This window comes from Oreochromis niloticus, linkage group LG7 (genome assembly GCF_001858045.2).
Source record: "Oreochromis niloticus isolate F11D_XX linkage group LG7, O_niloticus_UMD_NMBU, whole genome shotgun sequence".
In the NCBI taxonomy this organism is placed as follows: domain Eukaryota; kingdom Metazoa; phylum Chordata; class Actinopteri; order Cichliformes; family Cichlidae; genus Oreochromis; species Oreochromis niloticus.
Genome location: NC_031972.2, coordinates 23820909 through 23841269, shown reverse-complemented (window position 1 = coordinate 23841269; position 20361 = coordinate 23820909). Strand labels below are relative to the sequence as shown.

The following is a 20361-nucleotide window of genomic DNA, read 5'->3' as shown; positions in this document are numbered from 1 at the left end:
AAACGCCCACCTCCTTCCTTCACTTCTCCCCCCCTCCCCTCTCTCTCGCTCCTGCCGTCAGTGACGCGCTGATAGAAAGCGGGACCTGCCCTCCCGTCGCCATTTTTCGACCTCAGTACTTCTGGTAGCCTGTGCTAGTGGGGACGAGCGGAAATAAGGGAAAGTATAAAATATAGCAATCGTTAAGCCGAGATCCCTCGTGAGCGGTCGGGGATGCACGCGACAGCTCCTGTAAACGGTCGTGGCTCCTGAGATGCACGCGCAGGAGACGAGCCGCTGCCCTGAAATCATTTTTTTGTGTGAAGACGTGTTGCGAGCCGCCATTTTTCTGCTGTGTTGCCTCAAAAGTCTGCTCCGACTCGAGAAAGGGGATTCGAAAACGCGTTTCCATGAAGTGTGTCTCGCCGTGAGCTCCGCAGGATTTCGGCTGATAGTTTCGTGACCTGCCGGGGACCTTTGTGCACAGATGAGGGATTATCGGATGTAAGAAAAAAGAAGAAGAAGGGGGGAAAAGTGAGGCCACATTTTCCGCTCTCACAACTGATACTGACTGGAGGAGATACATTTATTAGAAGAGAAGATTTGGTGTTTTCTCGGAAGGCGGAACGAAAAGGGGAAGCTTCATTGATCGTTTGCTTCTCTGGCCCTCCGTCAATGGTAGCCTGTCGTAAGTTTGCTCGTTTTTCTTCTGTTTTTTGGCCCCCTTTTAACAACTGCTCGGCCGCAGACTGGGACAACAGTATGCTCCAGAGTTGGATCAAGTCACTGGCAGCCTGCATCTGAAAGGAGGGGAAAAAAAGAAAACAAAAACGCCAGGTTGTTTTTGTTTTTCTTAAACAGATTTTTTCGGTGCCTGAGGCGTTTTGTGAAGAAATCACTCGGAAACTCCTTCCAGAGCGACGAGTGCCCTGCCCTGAGTCTTCCAAATCCTACAGTTTGCTGTGATTGGCCAATTGGAACCACGCATACAGCTTTTAACTTATTGCCTAGCCAATCCTGTAGTATTTTCCTTTCTATTATTATTAATATTAATTTGTAAGCCCACATTAACTTATTTTTGAACAGAAATGTCAACTGCTCGATTTGATTCCTCTGATCGGTCCGCCTGGTATTTTGGACCCGTGTCACGACAGGAGGCACAGAATAGGTTACAAGGACAGAGACATGGCATGTTTCTTGTTCGAGACTCGTCGACCTGCCCCGGCGACTACGTACTGTCGGTGTCGGAAAACTCCAAAGTGTCTCACTATATCATCAACTCTTTGCCCAGCAAGAGGTTCAAAATAGGGGATCAAGAGTTCGACCACCTCCCAGCTCTCCTGGAGTTCTACAAAATCCATTACTTGGACACGACCACGCTGATAGAGCCAGCCCCCAGGTAGGGAGGTCACCCACCACGCCTCCTCTAGCACTTTACCATACTATTTTTATCAGAACTAACCCAGTTTCACTTGGTTATGTCATAAAATCAGCACTATTACCACACATCTAGTTTGCTTGTTTGTTTGTTTGTTTGGGGGTTTTGTTTTTTCTTTGAAGTGTTGGTACCACTGGAAAAATAAACCTCACTCAGGATTTGTGTGGTTTTATAGCCAAACCTGATACCACATTTTGGTAATTGAGGAGTTAGGTAATCATGTTTATAAAGGATTTTATTCAACAAATAATGCAGTTTTGTTGTATTCTAGGCTTCACAGTGATGACTTTTAAGGATAACCAATTAACATTTACTTAATTTCGTCATTATTTTTAATTTTCTAAGGTATTCAAGTACACCGAGTCCTCCTGTCCAGCCCATGGTTGGAGCAGAGGAGAATCTGGAGTATGTGCGGACTCTATACGACTTCACCGGCAGCGATGCTGAGGACCTTCCCTTCAAGAAGGGGGAGATCCTTATCATCCTGGAAAAACCGGAGGAGCAGTGGTGGAGCGCCAAGAATAAAGATGGACGTGCTGGGATGATCCCTGTGCCCTACGTAGAGAAAGTGGTACGACCTTCACTCCACCCTGGCCAACCTTCTCATGGATCGCGAAACTCCAACAGCTATGGGATCCCTGAGCCCTCCAATGCTCTTGCTCATGCCTATGCCCAACCCCAGACGCCTTCTCCAATGCCCAACGCACCTGGAGCAGTTATCGCTCCGCTACCGTCCATGCAGAACGGCCCTGTCATGGCGAAAGCCATCCAGAAACGAGTGCCCTGTGCCTACGACAAGACTGCTCTTGCTCTAGAGGTATTGTATTTATTTGATCTTACCTGTTTTATTTCTTTGTTTTTGTTTTTTTTCTAGGGGATCAGTGTAATTTCATCATGTTTTAATGCACTGCTCATTTTTATAAAGGATGGATATTGTAATTAAATCGTTAACTTTTCATAAATCTGTTTAGCTGGACCTTTGATCTGTAATGCAACATCATGCAGTAAATTAATATGCCAGGTAAGGGCCTGGAGTACAACACGCTATAAGCTTCTTTGCCTAAAGCAGCAGTATTCCATCTTCAGTCATTTCTTAATTATTTTTCCATCTGCGCCCAAATAAATCAAAGATGTCTGTGTGCAGCTTAGACTTTTCTACACAAATTAGTTTATCACCTCAGTCAAGTTAAAACACTGAAAAAACTTGTGTTTTTACATTTTCACAACCTGACAGCTCTCTAGGAGCTGTCAGGTTACTTAAACATAGACAACAATCTCAAGAGGTAACTCTTATAAAAATTAGGTTGTGTGACCAAAGCTTGGAGAGGCTTCTGTGTAAAACTATCACTTCTTTTTATACTAAAACTGCAAAATTAAGTAGTAGAATGACCTGGGGAAACACCAGTCCCGCCTTCAGTTACCACAGTAGTTTTGCTGGGTTCAATGTGAGAAAGTGTCTACAGATAAGCTTCGCCTTTTCTGAGTCCTTTTGACATTCTAGCCTCTTGATGTGTGCTCACACTAAAAGACTAATAACCAAACTGTGGTTTTAGCATCTTGCTGCTTGCTCTTATCAGGCCCTTCCTGTTTGTTTGAATATAAAAAGTTATTATTACACCAGGAGACTATGTCTGTTCACAACTAGCTCTGGACACTGGCTGCACAAAGATGCTTTGGTTATGTGGTGCTGCTGTTCAGTCAGAATACATGAACCACATCTATTTTGTAGCCTTGGATAGTTAAAAAAACAAAAACAAAAAAATAAAACAACTTTTTGGCTTTGGATTGGACCAAAAGTCATGCAGATATGAGATGGGTGGTTTGAGAGAGCTTAATATGATTCTTGGAACGATGAATAATAAATGCAAAAAAGTTTGCAGATGTAAATGGGAGGGTGGGTGGGGACTCTAGTGAAACTCACCACAGCATTGTGGCTTTTGATTACTTGTCTCTGCGACTGAAGCTTACACTCAGTGCTGTCCATCTACCTGCTAACCTGGAAGCAGCTTTGACGAAAGCATTTCTCAGCAGTGTTGCCTTCCTCAGTGGTACGCTGTGGCTAATACAAATCTGCTCTGACTGTGGTGGCATGTTGAAACATGCAATGCAATGCTCATTATGTGCCTCAGAAATATAGTGGGCCTCCAAAACACTCAGCTCCAGTAGCAGATTGAGCTCTAGTGGGGTTTTTTGTGTGTTTTTATTTTTTTTATTTATTTATTTTTTCACCCCAGGGGAAGGATGAGAATGCAAGCTATCTTACAATAGCACCACTTCCATTCACACTCATCAGTTTGACAGCAGTTGTAGGTGTAAAATAGGGCGGCAGAGATGGATACAGTGAAGTACTTCCTCCCTGTGACTCTTTCTTGCACATAAATGAGTGTAAATTGAGAATATCAGCATCCTGCTAAAGATTAAGCAGTTTTGGGGGGTTTTTTTTGTTTTGTTGTTGTGTTGTTAAATAATCGACAGCTAATAGCAGTCACCTCAAAAAAATGTCCCTAACCTCATTTAGACTCAAACTGCGATGCTGGTTGAGTGCATAAGCAAGATGCATCAGCTGGCCAGTGTCTCTGCACCCTTCCAGGCCTGTTGTCGCCCATCTTTTGTTAGCACCGAAATGAGATTCCAGTTTCCATTTAATAAATGTTCATTTAACTTACTGTAATAGATAGAAGAGAGGAAGAGACGAGGCCAAGGGACGGCTGTAAAGAAAGATGGGTTGCACACGAATGAGCAGTCAAGAGTGAGCGTGTGAGAACTGAAACTTGAGGCGGGACTGTGTTTGCCGCTTACGTTTTCTCTGTGATCATTTGGTGTAGCAGTGAAGCAGCAGATGGAGCCACGGTTAGCAAGAGATGAAATATTAAAGTTAAATGTGTCTCTTCTCGGTACATGCATGATTCCCAAAAGTACATCTGAGATGATTATTGATGCAACAGTGCATTTGTTGGTGCCGGCTTAGATGCTCGTATAATGCTTGCTGGCTCGTGTCATTAGTTAAGTGAAGAGTACATTTTCTCTGTTTCTAAGAGATTCCCCAAGCTGGTCTGATGGACCTTCAGGTGAACAGCTTTAGATGTTTTCCCCGGAATCAGTATTAACTCATTTAATTTTTATTTATTTATTTTCTTAATAAACCACCAGAGTCTGGCAAAAAGCAAACTTTGGCCCCTGAAGGCACTAAAAAATGTTAACATGTGAGAATAAAAATAAACTTGACCTAACATTTTTTTAAATTATTATTATTAATCAGGGATTGATTTAAATCTGATTGGCATCCATTTTCCTTGTTGCTTGTTTTGTTTCCATTTCATTTTTTTATATTTTTGTTGTAAATGTCACGAAAACAAAATTTCCTGTGACACTGTTTTGATTCTGTTTCCCAACTTGGAATCGCCGACCCGTGTTCAGGGTGATATGGGTAATGCGTTCCCATGGTTCATCTTAGGTTAATGCCATTTCATGTTGTCATCGCAGGTTTTAGAAATTGCCACATCTATTTGCATTGGCAAGCTCCACCTAACTCCAAGTATTAGTTTATTTCAACTGGACATAAGTAACAATAAAGCCACAGGAGTTTTTGTTTCCCAACTCTTTCCTGCTGACGTGGAAGTACTGTTAATACCTGATGTTGCACAGTGCTACATTGCAAAGGTTGGATTGATTTCCACGGAGGAAAAAAAATAAAATAATGGTAGTTGCTGAAATCTGCATCATAGATAAAGTCTTTGACGTCAGTGCTTCCAACTTTAGGAACAGAAAGCTCATGGTCAGATACCTGTATCACCATTTTGCCACCGGTGCCAGTCTTCCTCAGAGTAAAGTAATGAAACTGTTCCAGATTCAGTGTTGCTGCATTCGTCACATTGTCCAGATTTGTTTCTTGGCACAGTCTTCTCTCTAGCGTGGATAGTGATAGCTCTTGTACCTGCTTAAAGATGGGCAGCACTTGAATGGTTCAGTAGGTTCACTCTGCAGAGTCCTGATTTGAATTCTCTTAACTGAGCTTCATTTAAGGAATCTGCATATTCAATCTAGGTTCTGTGTGTTTACGGTCCTCTAAAGACTTACAAATGTAGACATCCATAAGGTTTTCTGAATGCATATATGGATACAACTTTAATTACTGCTAGTTAGTTCTCTGGGATACCTTCGCTACTTATGTCTCTTAAAATGTGAATAATGAGGGGGGGGCAGCATTCCTTAATCGAAAACCTCCTCCTGGTTATGCATTTCCTTGTTCATTTGCGTAATCTGCAGCCTTGCTTTTTCTATTTTGCAATTTCTGACAAGTTTGGTTTGCAATTTGACTAAACCCCAAATCACCATTCGCCTGTCAACAAAGCTTTGCTGTTCACAGCTGTCAGTGTGTGCCACCTTTCAGCCTCTGATTGATACGCAGTATACGATCACAGACTTCGGCTATTAATGTGCGTCATAACTTTGAATGAACTGACGCAGCTTAAAAAGCTTTATTTACTTTTTCTGCTGTACTTTTACAATTACACAACTCCATAACTTCAAGTCATAAATGGTGATTCCCACAAGAGTGTTTCCTCTCGGTTGGGTCTGTCTTTATTTTTTTATTTATTTATTTATTTTTAATCTGGAAGCTCTTAGAATTCCAGATTTGTATATCATCTGTTTCAATGTATCCACATTTTCAAAGTCTTTGGTTTTTAAATATACTGTGTAGCATGCTGCAAAAAGCTCAGCCTAAATGGATATGATGCTGTAGAAGTTCAAGACAAAGTTGAGCACCCAGAATTTTAAGTATCTACACTTAAGTGTTCACCAGAGTGTTCAATATAGTTGGTTAATTGAAAAAAGGAAGGCATCAAAAACTTTCACTAGCTTATTTTTGGCTTCTAATTTGCCTTCATTGAATGCACAGAATCTTTAATTTTGTGGCGTGGCTATTTTAGATCGTGAAGTTCAGGATATAGAAGCTGCGACTGGACATACAGGCAGATAAAATCAAGTTATACCTTCAATATGTTATGTTTTTAGGGTTTTTTTTTCCCCCTCTTGGTAGCTTATTGGTAGTTAGTTCTTGCTCTCTCTCTCTTTTTTTTTTTTTTAAATATTCAATATACTTAAAACATCCATTCTTAAATAACAAGGCTTTTTCTGGCTGAAGATTTATATCTACTTGACATAAGGCAACGTTTAACACCTAAATTTAATCCTTATGAAGTTCTCAACGTACAAACCTGACCTTTTCTGACTTTTTGACAGATCTCACTAATACTTTTTATGACTGTATACATCATATACTTGTCATTCGAGAGTGGCATCGTTGTAGTTCCAAAGTCCAGGACAGGATGTCTTTGAAGCTTCATTCAAATTGATGCCACACTGGTGTGCCCTCACATCATATTTTCAGTCGTGGTTTTGATGATGGACTTTTCCCCCCTCCTAATCCTGATAAAGAACATATGGCTTTAACAGATTGGGGTCACGCGCAGTGTCACAAACCATCTGAGCGACAGCTCGGCGCTCTTCTGTCATCTTTTAACCTGCGGTGTAATGTGACAGTGGAGATCCAACAGTCTGGGTTTTATTTTAGAAAGCGTGTATTAATAAATCAGACTGGATGTTCTGTAACCTCAAAGGGTTTATTGTTGTAGTTTGGAACAGGCTTTAAAACAAACATCAGCCACTTGTCGTAAGGATTTAGTTTTTTTTAATTGGGCCTATGACTGACTACTGTAAGACATGGGTTGTAGTTTTGTTTTACAAGTTTCTGACTAAATTGCTTAAATGGCACAAAACAACTCCCCAATACTGCATTGTGCTGAATATCTTATATGTAATTAGGTTAGACTTTGACACCAGTTCTCCTGTAACTCTGCTTCCTTTCCTCCTTTTCTCAGGTTGGTGACATTGTCAAGGTTACGCGGATGAACATCAGCGGTCAGTGGGAGGGAGAGGTGAACGGACGGAGGGGTCTCTTTCCATTCACCCATGTCAAAATCATAGACCCCCAGAATCCGGAGGAGAGTGACTGACCTAGGCGTTCAGCTGAAGCCTCTTTCCCGTATCGCCGAGTACCCGAATCTGCTGGCTGTCTCCATCTTTTCCTGCCAGTCTCACGGTTATGTGCTTGCCTGCTTGGGGCTGTACCATGATAGCGACCCCTCCCCCTCCCCCTTTCCTGTTGTTGTTGCCAGCCATTGCAAGGCTTTCTGACTGTTTACAGCTTTGGACATTAGATCCAAACTAAAACCTGACCCCACTTTTCCCAGGTCCCTTTTCCCTTATCTTTGTTCCAGGCTGGGTGGCATTTTTGCATTAGTGTTCTTTTCATTTCCAGATCACTGGGCATCAGACTGTGTGTGTGGGTATGTATGTTTTTGTGTACGTGTGTGTCCACAAGGATAGTTAGCATATTACATCACGTCTTTAAAAAAAAACAAAGAAAAAAAGTGAAAAAAAAGTTTTCTCTTAATATTTGTTATGTTTGACGTCTTTGGGACTTTCAGAAGTGTTGATGTGTGCTTGTTTTGTTGATGTGAGGATATTTGTATGAAATAGGGAAAGAAAGAATTATCCCTATGGACTTGGGAGAGCACTGAGGCAATGAGGAGCTAACCAGCCAGTCATGTTATTTCTCCAAACAATCAAGTCACTGTTGTACCTTAACCATTGCACAAGCACACACTTGTACACATTGGCCATGAGTTGTTCAGGTAGACAGATTTTTGTGTGCGTGTGTGTTACAGATTAGGAGGAAGTAGAAAGAGATGGGGTGTGTGGAGGATTTGAGTTGGAACATGGCACGGTAGATCTCATTATCCCATCCCATCCCATCCATTCTACACCCTGACTGGCTGATAGCTTATTTATCTTATGTTACTAAGACATGAACGGCCATGTGACTTCATTATAATTGTTGCTATTTTCTAAATCATTGTCCAATGATTAATTTTATTTTTTCGTTTGGATTTGTTGACATGGATAGTGGGGTAACCTTGCATCTCCACGTCGGCGCCTCTTTACTTGCTTGGAGATCATTGAAGACTAAAAGACACATTTTAGATTATTTGCATTAAGAGTGCCAAGCTTTGAGCAGGGTTTCTAAAAGCCAAATAGCAACAGCCCTGGCCAGCACTTTCCGCAAGCATCTGACTACAAGGCTAAACATACTAAAAACATAGTGTCCCCACAGTGTGGGCATGAGGACTTGAAGCCTTTCCACTGAGATGAAGAACTGAGTTTTTCAGTGGTGTAGGTCAGGGAAGGGGGAATGTCTGAGCAAGCCAATGAGATCCCATCAATGCCTTTTCAAAGTAAGACAAGTCTTACTTCTAGCACATGCAATTCCATCTCTGACCCTTTAGTTTTTATTGTGATGATACTCCTGTCAATGTAGGATTTTTATTATCTTTTTTTCAACCAGCTTTATTCCTCGAGTATTTTTGGTCTGCGCACAAATAATTTTTCTCCTTCATGCTGAGTAGTGGAAAGAATCTCATCACACTGCCGCAGCAGATTCTGTCGAGCCGAGGATTAAACAGATGTGCAAATGGTGCAGAACTCCAGGTCTGTGCAGTAAAACTGATCAATCCCACCCCTGCCCATCCTACCCCCTTTCTGTCGCTTCTTTTAGCGCTTTGTTAAAAAAAAAAGGAAAAGGAAAAAATTATTGCTCAGCCATCGACTCAGAATTCTTTTAGTTGTATCCCTGTTTTCCTTTTCGGTGGTTTCGTAGTAAGCTATGAAATCAGGTTTTTTTTTTTTTTTTTTTTTTTTTTTTTTTTTTTAATGAGTGATGTTATTAAAGGTAACCAAGGGTGACATTTTAAAAAGGGAAAACAAATAAATGCCTGCTGGTTGCCTCTGTGCATGACCTCTTGACCAGGGAGATCATTTGTTTTGTTTTGGGGTTTTTTGGGTTTTTTTTCCCTCGCCAAATGCTGCTTGATGTCATTAAATTCCTCATTAAATAAAAGTTTCTCTTTTAATCCCACCTGCCGTGTACAGACGCACCGGGTTGGGGTTTTCCTTGTCAAGCTTAATGAAATCTTACTAATTAAGCAATACACTCTGATTATTTCCCTTTGCTTTTTCCTCATGCTTCTGAGTTATTTTGTAATGGCATTAACAGTATTACTGTGCTGTTTTCACATATTTTAGGAAAGCTTGTCTTTTACTTAAAAAAATTTGAAAGATTGTGCCTTTTATTTTCTTATACCATTTACATGTGTTAATATTTCCCATGGTTAACACCTGTGCTGGTAAAGGCCCTTTATGTACATAACAAGTAAATAAAAATGTTTACTTCTTTAAGTATGCCCTCTGGTTCTCTGTCATCGTGTTAACACAGATGGTTGGGTGTGACGCGTGTTGGCTGCGGCTCGACATTAACAGTTGTGCATGTAGAACGCAGGACAGTTGCTCTGTTCTTCTTTTTTTTTTTTTTCTTCTTCTTTTTTTTTTTTTTTGACAGTTCCAGTTTTGATTCTCCCCGTGCCCAGGAGAAAGGAAGCAATTAATGAATTTTAATGAAGTGCTAATAAAAGACAGTCAGCTGACCCGCAGATGGGGGAATGGAAAAGTTTTCAAGGGCAATGTTTCTGGTGGTCATGCTCTGTTTGTTCAGCACTTTGCAAACCAGGTACTGAGCGGTGTAAATCAGCAGGTCCCCCCAATATTTATACTTTGTATGTGCTATTATGACTTCTGTAACAAGGTCTCTGCTGACAGTGTTGTGAGAAATGAGTGCCCTGCTGTCTCTGAGATGACCCTTTCTGCTGCTGGGGGACAGTACTGCTGCTGATGCGCTTGGCTAAATGTGCACTAAAATGATGCCTGCCACTGACTAGGACAGGTCAATGGGACTGTATTGATGCTAATAACTTGGCTTGAGCCTACAGACTGTTGCTCGTGTTAGTTTTGTTTATGCAAATCATTACTGCTCTTAACATAGTATCAGGTTTTATTTTTTTATCTGAACAAAACCCAGACATTTTGGCACGCTAATATTTAATGTATCGTGACGCATATCCAGAAAAGTGGATATTGTTGCAGTGACCTATACACAGATACAATAACCAGCTCTCATCTTGCATGGAAAGTCCACACCCTAAAACATGAATGCTGATGTGCAAAGGACCCCGGCGAATATATGTACAAGTATCGAGTGCAGCGGTCTTCATGCAATTTTGTGAAACTGGCATGTTGTCCATAAAACACTAGCCGTTGATGCAGTTACTAGTGACCCCATTGAACTGTCCTGTTTGCAGATTGATGCTTTTTAGCCTTGATTTTTTTTGGCATTTTGAACATTGCGTCAAGTGACTCGAGGGGCAATATGGATGCAAGCAGCATTGCGCAAACCCATAGACCTGGCACTACTAGTTTTTAATAAAAGCCGTTATTGTGAGAGAAGGTCTGAGGCGTACTCTTGACCAAATTTTAAATGGGGCGACTCGAGTGGATGAATATTTGTGAAAATATTTTTCATTTTGTTGTGCTGTACCTTGTATTGTCAAGTGATCTAGACTTGCTATAACAGAAACCATCAAAAGCAGCATTTCTTTGACACTTAGTGGATATTAATGAAAGCGTACGGACAAATATGTATCCATATAAGGTGGTTTGAATTTGCACATTGATTCTCTTTGTCCTTTTTCTCTGGATCCCTTGTACCTCATGCGTGGGTTAAGTTGCCATTAAAGCCAATCAATGTATTCCTCTGCACTGTGTAAGGCACAGGCCGCAGCGAGAACGGCCATAATGAATCAAACCTGGCCGATGCTGACCTCTCTTCGGGGCACAGTGTGCGTTAGTGAGAGTTTAAATAGATGTGCAGCAGGGTCGATAAAGGCCTTCCTACAGTCCATTATGGCCACCGCCCTCAAGCTAGCTGTGATGGCAGTTATTATGCTGTAGAGCACTTGGCCCACAGAAGTGAATGTACAGTCATTTTTTTTCTTTTTTGCAATTAATCTTAAGAAGGGCTGCAATTTAAAGTATGACAATGTTGATGCTAATTTGAATTCATCTAAAATAGCTGATCAAATACACAACATTAAATCTTCATAATTTATAGTAATGAATGTAGTTTGTTTGCCCTCTGGATACCCAGCAGGAGCAGTATCTGTGACTTTATGGCACGTCAACTCCTCTTTCCAAACACCATAAACAAAAAACAGGGCACGAGCGCTTTTCCCTTTAACCTCGAGGCGTTTTAAACCCCAATCCGATCCTCACATGTGACAAGAATGATGACCACTGATGATTATGAAGTATGACCTGAAACCGGTGACGGAGAAAGTCGCAAGGAAGTGACGAGATCCGAGTAAGCGATCCAAAGGTCATTTTTCTCCACAGTGCAATCTGAGATTTTTGCAACTAGAGGAGCAAAGTCTGCTTTGCCATAGCTTTTCAGATATGGATGTTATATACATTTTTGGTGGCAGCATAAATGGTACAAAAGTGTGTGGCTTCTGCTGCCAAAATCAGAAAAAATGACAGAAGTCAGAGAGATGACCCGTTAAACATGAATTAATGGTGTTAGAAATCAGTCACACTTATACAAGTGTGTTTCCCCCGCTTTAAAAAAGCCACAAGTTAAAAATTCAGGTTAGTTTCTCAGAAGCTAGAGTTGCCCAACTTAAAATGGACATACAAGGACTACAAATTATGATTGGGGGAAAAATGTTCCATGAGTCAAAAACACAATAAGGAGTTTGCCTGGGTTAAACTAAATTAACTCCCAACTAAAAGTAAGTCACAGCTAGCCCTTCAAGTACAGACTGCTCCAGTTTTGGTACCACTCAAGTCTCTGTGCAGGCCTGTGCGTTTGTTTAAAGGAAGAAAAAAAAGTTCAAATCTACAACACAAAAAGATGCAAGTCTGCACGCATGTTCTAGAAAACTACTTGCTGCAGTGTCTGCTCCCTAAAGCTTTATGAATGTCCCAGATATGGCTTTGCCCTGTCGGTCGTAAAACATTTACAGGACAGACGCTCCTGCCTTCTGCTGAGGAAACATGCCAGGCTATGATCGCATTTCCACACTAGTAGTCTGTCACTTCTTTATCGGGTCAGACACTACGCCAGGGCAGTCTATCTTAGCTCCGTTCTTCTTGAACGGTGTCTGACACATTGTTGCACATGGTGTTAACTGGACTCACTGAAGTGTGACGTAGAGCGGTCTGTAGGTGTGTTATGGAACAGAATGGATCGTTTCACCTTTACATTCATTCTCACATTTATTTCTTAGCTGAGAAACAAAAAGAAAAAAAAAAAAAACACAATACATATTAACTTACATGTTAACTTAAAAAAAACAAAAAAACCAACAAAAACTTGAGCATAGACAAAAATCTCAAGTTGGACTCACTGTGAGGGAAAAAAAAAAACAAACAAACAAAATAACACAAAAGCTAAAACCTCAAGCTAAACAGATTTTTTTTTTCGTCCATTAAAACAGACTATTTTAAGTTGCTGCTGTATATAATCCAAGCTAATGGAAATAAAACAAGTGGAAGGTCAGTTATTCCTCCACGTCTATCACAATCCTTTAGTTCTTTCGTATCGTCAGCGTCCAACAATTTCACTACCTTAAAAAAAGATCAATCTTTACCAAGTTGTGTATGACAGGACTGGGCTCTGGCTCCAGTCTGCTGTGGTGTTATACTGGTGGTAATAGCCATGTTGTTGGATGCAAGGTTCAGCTGCAGAACGTGAATTAGGAGGAGGGTGGAGGAAGATCTGCGCACCGTCTGGATCTCTGGAAGGGTATGGGAACATGCCGTACTCAGACCTGCACGAAAGAGTCACACGGAGGTTAAATGTAATGCGACTGCATGCCTGGTGCTATTCATCTTGATCTCAGGTAGTCTCTGCGTGGGTAGAAGTGTACCAAGCATTTAAACAATACTGGATATTTTTAAAATCAGACCTGTATGGTTGGTATGGCATGGAAGCAGGCACCATCTGTTCATCACTGCTGCAGTTGTACTCCCGCAGCACCAGGGGCTCAACGTGTATACTCTCAGACGGGTCCGGCTCCAGAGCTGAGCCTGAAAGATGACCTCCCTTCAGTGACTGCTGTGTGGAGGCCCGACTCGCCTCCATCTGTGTGAACTGAGAGGTGGAGGGCATCCTCTGCAGGCCTAAGAGGGAAATGCAACATTTAAATCTCAGGAGTGTCGCCACATTTTCAAACTGCTTTAGCACAAGTTTCATCACCATAAATCCTTTTCTTACATTTTCTTTTAGTATTCATTTATTAAAAACTTGAAGATAGAAATTACAGAAGCTTACTTGGAGAGCTGTTGCTCAAGTCATCCCTGTCCAGTGTGGGTCTCTTTGCAGGGGGGCTTTTATTTGACAACCTAAAATATATTGTATATAATGATTTACATGTTCTTTCCAATTAATTTTAATTTCATCTTTACAATGACCTAAATTAAGAAAAACAAATTGAAAAGTACAACAAATTTAAGTCTCTTGAGAGGCATTCTTACCTCTTACTGTGAGAATGAGTGCCTCCTTCCCTGAAGCCTTTAGCGAAGGGGTTGTGATCAATTTTCAATTTGGTAATCTTAGAAGAAACAAGAAAAGACGGTTGGATTGGCATTGCAGAATTCTGTTAAATAAAAAGGATGTTCTGCACAAAAATTTTAATGTTATTGACTGTTTTTGGCAGATTTGAACCTTTGGGTTTTGGTAAGCAGTGACTGCAGTGAATGCCGTCTCTGGGAATGAGAAGCTCTGCACAGAGCCCCAGCGGAGAGCGTACGGGTTATCCGCCTGGACCACATGAAACCTCGGGTAGTAGCGATGCATGGAGAGCAGGATGATCTGATTGTAAAAACAAGAAAATAAGCAAATGGTCAAATACAGTGAAGACTACAATATAGAAAAAAGAAAAGAAAAGAGGGGGTTGTCTTACATGGCCATGCTGATTCAAGGTATTGTTGGTGAGCTTAAGCTTGGGGAAAGATAGTGGCTGCTTCATCCAGTGCCTTCCTGGAGCAGGAGAGTCTGGGTGCATGTATGTATGACACGGGGGGTGGGGGTCTGCCGCTCCTGCGATCTCCCACTGCTCCTTTTTCCACTACAGAGAAATAATGAAGTGGGGCAGATTTAAGTGTGAGACTTCATGATGTGTATAATTAAGCAAAACTCTCCATGAACCACAAGAAAACCCTACAAACTCACACATGGGGGGAGAGAAATAAAAAAAAAAAGTGCTCCTTACAGTACTTGGCAACCCAATACACTATGCTAAAAAGGGAGTGACCCAGTTGGATGGGGGTGATTAAAGGGAACAATGCATGAGCTGCTGAATCTATGGAAGGTCAACTACTCCTCGTTCACTGATCAGTGATGCTAATTGATTGGGCTTCCAGCCGAGACTGCACTTATAGGGCTTGCTTTGAAATGCAGCAGTGAACGACCCAGAACGGGTAGACTGAGGTCTGGCTCCAAACTGCAGCCTTTTACAAACAGCACTCGGCTCACTTTAAGCCCAAGAAAGAAGGGGGGTGGGTAGGAGCAAACTAGCTACAGCACACAATCATCGCTTGTTGCATGCGATCATACCTTGTACCTGAAGCCATCTACAAGAACGATGTCCATCGTGATGACGTAGTTGGTAAAAGGCTGGAGCCCGGATACTCTGACCCTGCAGTGTGGAAACATCCTCCTGAAAAGGCATGCACCAAGTCAGAAGCAAAAATGTGGCTCAAATGAAAAATAAACAACTTTTTAAACACTTAATTTGGGGATTTCTTTAGTAACCAGATTGTGTGCTTCACATCGTTCCTGGAAATAATATTTTATTTTGGAGTCATGGAAGTGTTTTAAGGAAAACACGGAGGTCATTTTGACCATTTATTTACTGTACCCACTGGATGTGTAACATTTGTCTTCAAAGTTACACATGTTATTTTCTACTCTGTGTTCTAGAGCGTTGACACTAGAGATTAGCAGTTTCAAGTTTCAATCCAATGAGACGTGAAGCCATTCACATGCTGCTGTCAGATTAAGGAAAGGGAATACCAGCCATGGAGAGGCTAGACAAGCCATGACTATGAAAGACGCAAGTCAAGTTCACTCCCTGAAGCGCCCGTGTCCGTGTTCCAGTGAATGCATCTGCGTTGTCTGATTGCAAGTAAAAGCAGCGATAGAAAACACAACTGTATAGCACAGTGAACTCCCTGCAAAAGGACAGTCTGCTTTATTAAACAGCAAAAGCAACCTCTTCCTGAATCAACAGGCAAAGATTTAAAGATGGGTGCAACTTAAAGCCTTCTTATCCACTTTTATTAATGGTAGAGGAAGTACTCCTTCTATTTAAAGTAGCAATTCCACAATATACCATTACAAGTACATACATTAATGTATTCAGGTATTATCAGCATTATAAGAGTCAGCATCCACCACACAAGTGTTCCATTTCTGTATTTTCATTATTCCTACCTGTAACTACCTACTAAAATGCCACAGGTGTGCATTTACAATAACACCAGACCCCTGTAGCATATATGGGTCGCACTCGTCACTCAATCAAGTGAGCTATAGTGTGACTGACAGAAGTCATTTTATATTTGTATTCTTTAGGGTTTAACTCAAAGACATCAGACGCTGCTACTATCCATGCACAGAGGTCCAGGAATGGTATTGCTATTTTGAGGAGAACTGGTCAGTAGTCAGTTACCTCATGTCTCATATCTCTAATCTTGTACTTAACCAGCTTCAAAGTACGTTAGCTTTATGGTGCAAGTATATTGTAAATAGTATTATACCTCGGTAATAAGTGAACTACCTTTGGAGTACAGAAAACACAGTGTTAACCCTGACGCTAGCCAAATAAGACAAAATCCTGCTTTGTAGTACAGGACTCCAAGATTCCATGTAGCTGCTCAAGACCAATCTTACCAGCGAACGTCTTAAATGATTCAGAGAAGGCTTGGGAGAAAGTGCTGTGGTCAAATGAAACCAAAACTCTCTGGGATCAACTTGATCTGCTGTGTTTGACCCAAAGAACACCAACCCCACAGCCAAACAGGGAGGTGGAAAAATTATGCTTTGAGGTCATTTTTCTGCTAAGGGCACGGGACGATTTCACCGCACTGAGGGGCCAATGCACCATAAAATCTTGGACAAGAGCCTTCTTGCCTCAGACAGAACACTGAAGATGGGTCAGTAACCCAAAACATACTGCCAAGGCAACAAAGAAATGGCTAAAGAGGGGGCTATGCAGTGGTCTAGCCATGCTCCAGCCCCCAGTCCTATAGACAGTCTCTGGAGGGAACTGAAGCATCAAATGCCAATTGGCAGCTAAGAAACCCTGAAGGAGTTACAGTTTCTTTAAAGAGGAGTGGGCCAAAATCGCTCGTGAGATGTGCAGAAACCTGGTGACCAACTACAAGAAACATCTTACCGATGTGCTTGCCAACAGGGGCTTATCAAACAACTACTAAGTCATGTTTTGCTTGTGGATCAAATGCTTATTTCATTCAATTACATGCACATCAGTTAATAACTTTTATGGTTCTGTCTCTCACCATTAAAATGAAACTATGGTTAAAATAGAGACTGTTCATTTCTATCGAAGTGAATTAGCAGGGGATCAAATAATCATATCGCCCAATGTACAAATAAGCAGATAACACGTAGTATCAGAAACGCCAGTACAGTCAACTAAAATTTAACTAAAGTTAATTAAAGTGAAAAAGACTGCTAACAACTGTCAGTATCATGATAGTTGAAAAGTGGAAAAAAAAAAATATAGCAACACCTTAAAAGAACTTCTTGAAACTGAAAGACAGCAAGATTTTCAGTGAGCCCAACTAGTCATTCTAGCAGTTCTCCAACTGTTGTGAGAAATACTGATGTCATGAAAAACTGCTGAAGGCTCAACACAGAGCACTCTTTAGAGAGCAGAACATGTTCCAAGTATCAGCTTCATTACCTTCCATGTTTTGTGATAATCATCTCTGTACCGATGCTGTGAAAGGACTGCCAGAGATCAGCGTTCTCCAGGGTCATCCTGATGCCACTGGGCTGGTATGGGTGAGCTAACGACATGCTCTCATTTAAACTGGAGTCTGGGAAAGAAATTAAAAGAATACAAGTATACATGTAAACAGTTCTGCAGCTGTATTGATAGAACCTGGGAATGGTTTACTGCAGCATGAAAAGCCAGCCTCCACATCTGAAGAGGCCTTCCACAGGATCAATAGTTCTCAAGCCAATAAAATATGAATGTACACTCTCTCTGTAAGAGTTTTCCCTTTTTTTATTGTTGTTAGTTTGGGTGCTCATCTCGCATAAGTTATTATTCACCTACAAATCATTACAGTACCGTATTTTTCGGACTATAAGGCAAAATTTTTAATTTTCCCAAAAGTTGACAGTGCGCCTTATGTATGAATCTGGTTGTGCTTACTGACCTCAAACTGATTTTATGTGGTAGACGGCGCTCAAAAATCTGTCAAAAATGTTTTAGTACAACTTTGGTAAGCTAGGAAGCTGCACCACTTGATGGATTGGTCCAAAACTCTGTCCATTCATGAAAACAGAATTTATTACATTTAACAAAGTTAGAAGTAAGCAGGAAGTTAGCGCGCTAGTTTCCACCTAAACATGATATAGCATGTTCTGACTGAGAGATTTCTGAAAGAAGTAAAACGTACTGCTCTGCTATCACTTCCAACATAAATAAAGACAGAAAACTAAACAGCAGTCACCTTTTTAGGGCTACCTGGTATGTAATGATGTGCTAGCTATGTTAGCATAACAAACTGAAGCTGGAGGATGAAAACTAACTTTTTTATTAGTCATTGATATACATGGGAATAGAGCAGCTGCCAGAGAATTCAACATTAATGAATCACTGGTACGGAATTGGAGGAAGCAAGAAGAATGAGCTGAGTAAAGTCTGACTTATCTGATGGTTTTGTTTCGCTTAATGCGTCTTATGTATGAAAACAGACCGTTCATCGACAGTGCGCCTTATAATCCGGTGTGCCTTATGGTCCGAAAAATAAGGCAATTAATTTTTTTCTAGAAGATTTTTTGTGTGTCATTTTAAACATGCACACTCATGCAGTACAGGTTGGTGTGATAACTCAACTTACCAGCGGTATGGTGCACGTCATCATGTCCTCCTGTCATCTCCATCACAATCACCCTGTGAATCCCTCAAGTTTTTAAACCAAGTCCAGCCTTGAAATGATCAAACTGTAGTGAGAACATTCAGGAGTTTATATCCTTGATCGGCGTGGCCTTCAACTCCATTGGTCATAAGAAGAGGGGTGGCCTTTCTGGGGGGGGGTCAGAAAAGACTGAGGGGGTAGGTGAGGAGTTTACCTGCTATTTAGTTTCTTTGCTTTTCTTTTTAAAGGGATTGTATGCAACCATTTGTTGCTTTTTTCAAATATTGCAATTTAATTTTGAGTCATGGGAAGAAATAAGATTTTTCCATCATATTAAACCATAAATGTATCCAATAAATTAGTATGTTCCATTCTTTATTTGTTCCATTTACTGCATTTACATGTAGATGGTGGAAATCACGTCTGAAAACACCTTTAAAGCCCTCAAAAACAGAAAAGCGAGTGATTTGGCTTTGATGCGAGAACTGGTGTCCTGCTATGTTCCAGGCACACAGTACTAGACCTGAAACCCATAAAAATATTCATTCCCTACTTTTCTTCTGCATACCAAATTAAAACGGACAGCGACCGTTTAAAAATGCGGGCGGGGGGGACGACCCCTCTCGGCAGCTTTGAATGTGTATTGAGAACAAGCTGTTTGACAATGCTGCTAAAGTGGCCAAATGGCCTCATTTACTCAAGCCCCCGCCACACACCCACTGACTACTACTCTAACTATCCTGGGAATACACAGGCAAGCAGTCAGAAGCCAGTTCAAATCAAAGACCGGTGGCAGGAAGAGTTGAGCAGCTGGGTTAAAGTTTGAAAACCAAACGCTAAGGATAAAAACAGAAAAAGTGCAAATAGAAAACATCCTGACAAGCTGCTACTATTATATGCTACTATATGGGCCGTTTTTGATCAGGTTTCAATACATTTATTTGCATTGTTGGGAGTAATTGCGATTAAAATCATCCATCGAAATTACCACAATTCTCAAACAGATACAAAAATGGCATAATGTCCATCTTTTAGCCTTCCTCTGCTTACAAACCACATACAGTAATTCCCATATGTTTGAAAAAAAAAATCACTTTAAAGAACAAAGGAAGGGGCCTGCTGATGCCAAATTTCAGAAGACAAATCTGGATGTTAAAAGTTTCTAAGTGTTTAGGAATGCATACTTCATAGTGCTGTCAGATTATTTACGGTCAGATTTCCCTCTCTGGATTTTACAGCCAATTTATGAGGAAGAGTGGCTCGCTTGCCCTGTGAACACATTTCTCCTCCAACTAAAGGGCATGTTGAAACATTTCTCCTCTGCTTAAGTCAACTTCAGGCTTGAAGATGGAATTTGGTCTGCCTACGGCATGGATCACCTCTGAAAGTATGCCACATAGTCAAGTCTGTATGGAAAAGTCATAATTTACCTCTGCTAATGACATTTCATGAGAACGGAGTCCTTTATTAGGAACCAGTTGCTTGGTTGCTTCTTCACAGGGACATTTGATTAGCATAGTTTTGGTCCCCTTACACTGATGGTTCACTGACTTCAAAGTTGTCATATCCTTTTAGTCACTACTAAATCCAAGTCAGCTTTGGACCGGTGTGTTGCTCTCAACACATACAGGAAAGAAGGATTTTCAGTCCCTGCAGTAAAGCTCTAGGGAACTCAAGATTAACACCAATAACATATTAAAGTGTTGAAGAGAGCATGTGGTAGCCGAACACCTCACCAAGACATTTTTGCTGAGATTTGCCTTAATTCGTCATCCATCACAAAGTTTACATCCTCCCTTTGCACTTTTACCCAGTGA

General features: G+C 41.0%; 2 protein-coding genes across 2 annotated transcripts; one reads left to right on the top strand and one right to left on the bottom strand.

The window, feature by feature from the left end:
* Nucleotides 1-57: 57 nt before the first annotated feature.
* crkl (v-crk avian sarcoma virus CT10 oncogene homolog-like) lies at nt 58-9715 on the top strand. Its single transcript, XM_003444335.5, has 3 exons — nt 58-1378; nt 1763-2234; nt 7300-9715. The coding sequence occupies exons 1-3, from the start codon at nt 1068-1070 to the stop codon at nt 7432-7434; spliced, it is 918 nt and encodes a 305-aa protein (XP_003444383.1). The 5' UTR covers nt 58-1067; the 3' UTR covers nt 7435-9715.
* LOC100701996 (T-box-containing protein TBX6L) lies at nt 8316-18716 on the bottom strand. The gene is made up of 9 exons (XM_003444394.5): nt 18527-18716; nt 17359-17494; nt 14985-15087; nt 14332-14496; nt 14094-14240; nt 13904-13980; nt 13701-13771; nt 13336-13549; nt 8316-13197 (listed from the first exon to the last, which is right to left on the bottom strand). The coding sequence occupies exons 1-9, from the start codon at nt 18567-18569 to the stop codon at nt 13014-13016; spliced, it is 1140 nt and encodes a 379-aa protein (XP_003444442.2). The 5' UTR covers nt 18570-18716; the 3' UTR covers nt 8316-13013.
* Nucleotides 18717-20361: the final 1645 nt, after the last annotated feature.